This window comes from Perca fluviatilis, chromosome 8 (genome assembly GCF_010015445.1).
Source record: "Perca fluviatilis chromosome 8, GENO_Pfluv_1.0, whole genome shotgun sequence".
In the NCBI taxonomy this organism is placed as follows: domain Eukaryota; kingdom Metazoa; phylum Chordata; class Actinopteri; order Perciformes; family Percidae; genus Perca; species Perca fluviatilis.
In genome coordinates this window covers 32,849,092-32,858,359 of record NC_053119.1, presented here as the reverse complement: position 1 = coordinate 32,858,359, position 9,268 = coordinate 32,849,092, and the positions used below count along the sequence as shown (strand labels likewise).

General features: G+C 40.7%; 1 protein-coding gene across 1 annotated transcript in view; it reads left to right on the top strand.

Moving 5' to 3' along the window:
- Positions 1-6,864: 6,864 nt before the first annotated feature.
- Positions 6,865-9,268, top strand: part of fa2h (fatty acid 2-hydroxylase) — a 63,973-nt gene continuing 61,569 nt past the window's right edge. The window contains exon 1 of the mRNA XM_039809668.1: positions 6,865-7,310. Within this exon, the coding sequence (XP_039665602.1) occupies positions 7,029-7,310 (282 nt within the window). The 5' untranslated portion in view covers positions 6,865-7,028. The remainder of the gene's footprint in view (positions 7,311-9,268) is intronic.

The window sequence follows — 9,268 nt, the reverse complement described above, 5'->3', positions numbered from 1 at the left end:
TAGTGTAACCCATAAATTGTCCAACTAGGACTAAACATTCCATACATGAAACAAAACTACAGCAACAGAAAATAAATAAATAAGTAAATAAATAACAGGGAATGTCTAGTAATATGTGAAGATATATCACACACACACACACACACACACACACACACACACACACACACACACACACACACACACACACACACACACACACACGTGTTAGATCAAAGATAGCATACTGGTAATACTACAAGTTTCTTCTCTTACCTGTCATTTAATTCTGTAGCTATAACGGGGAAGGTGATGTGAAGTTTTTTTTATGTGACAAGTGGAAGTGAATGTCTTATGTAGTTATGTAGTATTTGGTTTAAAAGCCATTATCTGAGAGTTTTGACTGTAGAGGGAAGTGCTGCTATAATCTATTAGTATCCAATGCTAACTATAGTAGCTACATGCTAACGGCAGTAAAATATGTCATCTTGGCTGACAATGTTGTTAAATTCTCCCCAATTTAGTGTTGCATTACTGCTGAAACCTGTCAGATTGTTTAGTTTTTGGTTCAGAAGCCTTTATCTGCGATTTTTGACGGTAGAGAGTGTTGCTTCGTTCCATAACAATCTAACGTTAGCATACTGCTAGCTAACTACTGAGTAGCTGCATGCTAACGCCAGATAGCTGTAGTCTTGGCGGCCACTGCTGGTCATTTCTCCACAATTTTGGCTCACATTACTGCTGGGAAATGTCCGGTTGTGTAGTATTTGGTTTTAAAGCCTTTATTTGTGATTTTTCACAATACAAAGTCCTGCTATTATGCTATATTCTCCGTTACAGTAGCTCCAGCTACTATTAGTGAAAAAAAACTGCAGCATGCTGGCCAATCAGAGCAGACTGGGCTTTTTTCCGGAGGGGGGCTTAAAGAGACAGGCTCTATAGCAGAGCGTTTCATACAGAGGGTGAATACAGGTGCAGCAGCCATGGGCAGTATGAGAAAGATAAAGTATTTTTTGAATATTAAAGCATGTAAACTTGTCCTAGTACAAACACAAAATGCAAGTATGAACTAAAAAGTGCTATATAATAGTTCCCCTTAAATCTATGAGATACTAGAAGGTATTGTACACCCTTCTCATGACAGCTTTAAAACAGTAACATGACTTAACATTAGCAGCTGCATTGTCTGTAGGTATTGTAGTGAGAGAGTCTTGCTGTTGTTCATGTTGGCTCTCTGATACAAAATGGAGCCACCCTGAACGATATTTATTCCATCTATGCTTCTCCTGCAATGACAAGTCATAATGCTTGCTACTATTCCAAGGTATGGATTGTGTATTATAACATTAATCTCTGTCTGAGAACCCCATCAGCACTTTAGCATCATGCAAAAATACTTAGATTAGTGCACAATCTACCCATTAGTAATTATTGAAAGGGAACGGGGAGACTTTATGACTAACATGTCTCTACAGATGCAAAGCTATAATGAGAGCGATGTGTGAAACATTTTCTGCTAACAACTAAAGAGCTGTTCCCTTTTGTCCTGCCACGTTTTAGTCGACTGACAGCTTGTTAGGTGTCATCATCACTTAACATGTTAAATCACCTGCAAAAATAGACTTAACAAGTCACTTCATTGTGATACTAAACTACCAAGAACTGATATTATGTGATTTGTTTCACATAATATTTTACCAACTCTCTCAACACCTCTCTACTGCTGTCTCTTTCACATCATCCACAGCCCACCCCCATCACCCATTTAGGCTACTACATGTATACTTTGGTCCTTTCCTGCCCCCTGCTGTTTCTTACACCACTCTACCTCAAACAGGGTAGGACATACAGTGCCTTGCGAAAGTATTCGGCCCCCTTGAACTTTTCGACCTTTTGCCACATTTCAGGCCTCAAACATAAAGATATAAAACTGTAATTTTTTGTGAAGAATCAACAACAAGTGGGACACAATCATGAAGTGGAACGAAATTTATTGGATATTTCAAACCTTTTAAACAAATAAAAAACTGAAATATTGGGCGTGCAAAATTATTCAGCCCCCTTAAGTTAATACTTTGTAGCGCCACCTTTTGCTGCGATTACAGCTGTAAGTCGCTTGGGGTATGTCTCTATCAGTTTTGCATATCGAGAGACTGAAATCTTTGCCCATTCCTCCTTGCAAAACAGCTCGAGCTCAGTGAGGTTGGATGGAGAGCGTTTGTGAACAGCAGTTTTCAGTTCTTTCCACAGATTCTCGATTGGATTCAGGTCTGGACTTTGACTTGGCCATTCTAACACCTGGATATGTTTATTTGTGAACCATTCCATTGTAGATTTTGCTTTATGTTTTGGATCATTGTCTTGTTGGAAGTCACAAATTCCCGCCCATCTCAGGTCTTTTGCAGCTCTCAGACTCGTCAGTTTCGGCACCAATCTTCTATTTCGTCCATCATCCCATCAATTTCATCTTCCTGTCCCTGCTGAAGAAAAGCAGCCCCTTGAAACCGTTGCCCCCCCCCCCCTTTTTTTGGGGGTGGGGATGGTGTGTTCAGGGTGATGAGCTGTGTTGCTTTTTACGCCAAACATAACGTTTTGCATTGTTGCCAAAAGTTCGATTTTGGTTTCATCTGACCACAGCACCTTCTTCCACATGTTTGGTGTGTCTCCCAGGTGGCTTTTGGCAAACTTTAAACGACACTTTTATGGATATCTTTAAGAAATGGCTTTCTTCTTGCCACTCTTCCATAAAGGCCAGATTTGTGCAGTATACGACTGATTGTTGTCCTATGGACAGAGTCTCCCACCTCAGCTGTAGATCTCTGCAGTTCATCCAGAGTGATCATGGGCCTCTTGGCTGCATCTCTGATCAGTCTTCTCATTGTATGAGCTGAAAGTTTAGAGGGACGGCCGGGTCTTTGTAGATTTGTAGTGGTCTGATAATCCTTCCATTTCAATATTATCGCTTGCACAGTGCTCCTTGGGATGTTTAAAGCTTGGGAAATCTTTTTGTATCCAAATCCGGCTTTAAACTTCTCCACAACAGTATCTCGGACCTGCCTGGTGTGTTCCTTGTTCTTCATGATGCTCTCTGCGCTTTAAACGGACCTCTGAGACTATCACAGAGCAGGTGCATTTATACGGAGACTTGATTACACACAGCTGGATTCTATTTATCATCATTAGTCATTTAGGTCAACATTGGATCATTCAGAGATCCTCACTGAACTTCTGGAGAGAGTTTGCTGCACTGAAAGTAAAGGGGCTGAATAATTTTGCACGCCCACTTTTTCAGTTTTTTATTTGTTAAAAAAGTTTGAAATAGCCAATGAATTTCGTTCCACTTCATAATTGGGACCCACTTGTTGTTGATTCTTCACAAAAAATTACAGTTTTATATCTTTATGTTTGAGGCCTGAAATGTGGCAAAAGGTCGAAACGTTCAAGGGGGCCGAATACTTTCGCAAGGCACTGTATTGCGTTGTGTTGCATATATTGGGACGATAATGCACTGTATATGCATTCATCTGTTTTTTTCTTTTCTTATAGTTGGCCAAATATATAGGAATGCATGACTTTTGTACTATGTATTATATTGTATTCATTATTGAAAGCTTAAGTATTATTATTATTATAAAGTATGCAGAGATGTGACAGCATGAATGCCACTGATGTTGAAGGCTGATGCCAACAGTCTGGGCAGGGCAGTGACTGAGTATAGTCATATATATATATATATATGGATACTCAACTGTTTTATTTTCAGCCAAGTTAACATGCGTAAAATTTTGTATGAAAATAACAAAATTCAACTACTAAGAACTAAACTGAACGTTTCACAGACATGTGACTAACAGAAATGGAAAAATGGGTCCCTGAACAAAGGATGGTCAAAATCAAAAGTTGCAGAACATTACAGGGAAGACATCCTCCTCCCTCATGTGGTACCCTTCCTGCAGGCTCATCCTGTCATGACCCTCCAGCATGATAGTGCCACCAGCCATAAGCTCGTTCTGTGCGCGATTTCCTGCAAGAAAGGAATGTTAGTGTTCTGCCATGGCCAGCGAAGAGCCCGGATCTCAATCCCATATGGCATGTCTGGGACCTGTTGGATCGGAGGGTGAGGGCGAGAACCATGCCTCCCAGAAATGAACAGGAACTTGCAGGTGCCTTGGTGGTAAAGAACTGGCAAACCTGGTGCAGTCCATGAGGAGGTACTTAATGCAGCTGGTGGCCACACCAGATACTGACTATGACTTTTAATTTTGACCATACTTTGTTCACGGAGTGAGTATAGTAATAATTCTATTGCAGATATCTGGAATGTTCATTCTGGACAGGAAGAATGACTTGTGGATATCTGAAACTGAAAGCCCCATACACATGAATGGGAAACGTGACGTCATTTGTACTAGTATAATGACGTTGTGGATATCTGAATTGTTCTTTTTGACTAGGAAGTGTTGAATTATGGATATCTGCAATAAATATCCAGTCTAGCTATTTCATGTTTAAACTGCCAATTAACATTTTAAAATACAATTTCTACTAGTAAAAATGTTATTGTGGAGTTCTATAATTACCATTCTAGCTAGTGAGAATGCATTTTTATCCAGTAGAAATGTTTTTATGAATATCTAAAATGTAATTACAGATGGGAATGTGATTTTATTAAATGTCAAAACTGCTTGCCATAGTAGAAATGCTATTATGGATATCTAAAATGTAATTACAGGTGGGAATGTGGTTTGATTAAATGTTAAAACTGTTTGCCATAAGTGATACAATGTTAAACTTTTAGCACTTAAACTTTTTGATGTTGCTTTTCTTTAAATAATCTATTTTATTAACTTTCATTTCTTATACTGCACTGTAACTTTTATTCTTATACTGCACTATCAATTTTATTATTGTCTTTTAATGTTTTTAATTTGTTTATTAATGTTTTTAAATTGTTTTAGTTGTTTTCTTACTGCTCTTTAATGTTTTATGTAAAGCACTTTGAATTGCCCTGTTGCTGAAATGTGCTATACAAATAAAGCTGCCTTGCCTTGCCTTGCCTAAACAATGTTTATGGTTGACAGGACCAGTTTGTAGGACAATTAGCTTTATCATACAGGCCAATCAGACTTTACACAGGCTTGGTTTTTCTGCCATTCTGGAAACCTCCCACATAACAATTTTTGGTTCTCTAAAGGTTCCGGGAAGGTTCGTTGAAGGTTCCGTGAACGTTCGCTGCAGGTTCGCGTAAGGTTCCCCTCCGAAGGTTCGCTCACGGTAGCACAGGAAAGTTTTCTGAACGTTCGCCGAACGTTCCCTAAAAGTAATTTACATTGTTCCGGGAACGTTCGGCGAACCGTCAGGGAACTGTCAGTAGGAGTTCCTACCAAACTGTCAACTAACACTGGTTGTCTCACTCCAGAAAAAAATACGGTTAGCCTGTTTGAAGCCATTTGTTTAACACTATGTCTAGTCGTGGATGTTGAATTGTACGGTGCCTAATTAGCTTACTTGAAATTCAAATCACTTTGAAGTTTTGACAGCATATTTACCAAAACACGCAGGATGGCGCCAGTGGACAAGTCTCACGCTGCCTTCAGGCGGCCCATATTCCCCGAATTTGTCAAATGAAGTCCTATATGTCCCTTGCGCAGTAAAGCGTGCATTTCATCGGCAACAATTGCATTTTGTTGGCAGGCCTTCCAACAGCACTGTTTTATACGTCAGGTCTTTAGTATTTAATATCTCATTTAGGTTAGGCTAATTTAACTAAATATCTTTAATTATAATAGCCTAATTTAGCCCTTGACAAATCTTCCACGCTCTCCCCTAAACACCCCACCTCGCAAACTTGTGTAGGCTAATATAGAAATATCGCACATTATTATTAGTAGGCTAATTTCTTTAGCTACCATTTAATTGGGCTTCATTTAGGGCTCACCTGTGGAAAGGATTGTTTTCGATGCCACGTAAAGGCACCAGTTGAGCTCATCTGGCTGGTGAAGATTTAAGCTGAGAGATGCGTGGGAGACCCAACTAGGTGTATAGGCTACATTTTGTCGAACATCTTCAAAATGTCACTTATTAGGCTAAATGTAAATGAACATTTTAGTTTTAAAGATAATACACGAACCCATCAAGTGGCCAAAGTGCGGAGCGCACACAGATTTCTGTTATAATTAGGCTTTTATTAAAATAATAATTATCATAGGCTATTGTTATTATTATTAGGCTATTGATAAATAACAATACAAATAATAATAAGGGTTGAGAAGCTGCTATAGGCTACAAATGTCAGGTTTAGGTAAGTGCAAATTAGATTTACCGTTATTTAGATGTAGGCCTATCTGGTTTAAGGCTATATTTTAGACGTTAGGCCTAAATGCCTCAGAGTGCATGGAACTTAGCCTTTTAACATGACAGGTAGGCTACATAGCCTATGTCACTCTTTATTTGACGTCAAGGGTAATTTGAGTAATTCACGTTGGGAGATGTTAATTGTTTATTGAATGTAAAGAAATTATATAATTATTATCATTTTGCTGCTCTACACAGCAGACTTGAGGAGTGTGTTGACCCGAGAGTGTTTTCAGAGCAGGTGCGTCTGGTTGTAATGCTGCATTCATGGAACACAACATAGTAATCGGGTAGCCTACCTATGATCGTCTTACATAAAATTCGTCTTTTCTCAGATTTTAGGTGGATAATATTAGGAGTTAGTAAACCTTTGTTTATAAAACAAGAACAACCCCCATGGAGGAACATTATTCAGACGTTTCAAGTTTTGAAACACCTGTCAAGCTGCTGTGTGACTGTTAACAAGTTGCATCTACGATCTTTTCCGAGTGTTTGAACGCCGCACAGACCCCGCCTCTCACCGCTGTCCTCTCGTTAATAGTTGAGAGTTTCGGTGCCCCTGGGTGTCAACGACGAAGTTTTACTCTCAGTCCGGTAGTCAGGTCGACGGCCCTGCGAGCAGGTCTCTCTGCTCTCCTCCCTGTGTTCAATTTTTTTTTCGGTTCAGGTGGACGCTCTGCATCTCCACTGTCAGTATGTCTCCGTCCACGTCCCCCCGGTTATTCATGGAGAGGGAGGTGGCCCGCCACTGCACCAAGGACTCCTGCTGGGTGCTGCTGGGGACCAGGGTGTACGATGTGACCTCTTTCTTGCGGATGCACCCCGGCGGGGAGGCGCTGATACTTCGACGGTCAGGCAAGGACGTGAGCCGGGAGATGGAAGGACCCCCACACCGGCACTCGGAGAACGCCCGGCGCTGGATGGAGCAGTACTACATCGGGGAGCTGGACAGAGACAGCGGCGCCGACGAAGCACAGGTAGAGTCAGGGATAACGGACCCACACCTAGCCATCTAGGCTGACATCACTGACCTCAGAGCATACTAACAAAGATCAGAGAAGGATACCGGAGAAGAAAAACCTGTTGCTATAGGCATAGTCTCCACTGAACGGTCGTAGGCTATGTCTTTGCTGAGTGTTGTAAACTGACAGGGGTCTTAATTATTAAAATAAATTACACATAGTAAAACATTATCTTGGTAGAAAGTTTATGATTTTTGGAATCTTTCTTTTACTTAAATAGCTTTCCTTTCCATCAGGCTCCAGAGATATTAAAACAATGGCCTCTAGGCAAGGCTGTGGACCTGAGGGATAATAGCTGAGAGGGGCCTGTGAGTTACAGGTGTAATTGTATCTCACTTGACTTTACTGGGCGTTTCTTTGTGGCAGATATAGAAAGAACTCTCTCATCTCCTCATCCTGCTCCTACTCCTCCTCATGGAGTATTGATTGTAGTGGAGGAATTGATGAGTTGGTGGAAAAAGACATACATGGAGGGATCTGGGAGGGGCGTGTAGGTGACATGGTAGACCTGTGGGGTTGGGGTAGGATTGGTTGGGGGCGTCAGTGGTGTTAATAAATGATTCTGTGTGTGTGTGTGTGTGTGTGTGTGTGTGTGTGTGTGTGTGTGTGTGTGTGTGTGTGTGTGTGTGTGTGTGTGTGTGTGTGTGTGTTGAGAAACTTGTTTGCCTTGTCCCAGTTAGGAAACTGGTTTGTCTTGTCCCAGTTAGGATAGAAGGAACAACAAATACAACAAATTTGAGGGAAACTAGAAACGTCCCATTACTTCCACACCCAATTGAGCTCTCTCTATCCCTGTGTGCTTCTCTGTGTGTGAGGAGGGAGAAATGAGCCAGTTTGCATAAATCTCTTGCCGACAGAGTTGACATTTACATGGCTTGCCCACTCTCATGTGTGTCAGTGTATGTGTTCTTGACTTGCCGCTTGGTTGCATCTTGGTAGGCAAAGTTTACACAATTGCAGTAACAAAAGGCATTTTCTTCTTTATCCTTTTTGGAGCTTCATGCTTCATTCACTGATAAGTCACAACTATAAAACAGATGTTAAGACATTAGTGTTTTTTCTGACTTGGCTGCTATAGACCCATCACTCCAAAGGCAAAGGATAATCACACATGTTTTTATTTTAACTGCAACTTGGGCATGAGTTCAGTGATTTGCACAAGTCCAACTCAGTGTAAATGGACTCGGGGTCTATGGAGAGAACCTCAAGGTAAAAATATGTTGAACAAATTGCCATTTCCAAATCCTAACGTCACTCTATGAGTCTGCTGAAAGACTGGTCAAATGTGACAATGGGGGTCATGAGACAGATTTCTACTGAGTCACAAGGACATTCCAGTTGTTAATGAAATATCGCCCCTACATAACTTGTCCTGCAGGTATGGCTGGTGAACAAATAGTGCTCACTTTCTCTTCTCTTTCTTTAGTCACTCCCTGTTGGCCTGTTGTTCTCCCTTGATATATTTATTCTCAAAGGAATTTCTGGTTAAATAAAGGTTAAATAAATTGCAAAAAACTGCAAATGTTAAACCCACCACACATTTAGTTCTTCAATGATTTGCCTGATGGCTTTACCACCAAGCAGCGTAAGTGCAAGAAGAGGATGTATCAACCTTCAGTCACACAGTGTGACTTTAAAGGGGGATTAATTGTGCTTGGAGAGCATCCAGCAGGCCAATTACAGAGGTAATATCATCATGTTAAATACTGTAGAAATATTGCAGCTTTGTCTTTTGTGGTAAGGTTTGTTGTAATGTGTCATTGGGCTGGGTTTGAAAAATCAATTTCCAAATTTCAAATAGATTTTCCTTTGAATAATCAGATATAGATTCATAAAATCACGATACTGATCTTTTAACCCAAAGAGACCCGCGGGAACGTCGGCGATCTCGGCCAACAGTACTGTCTTCAAAG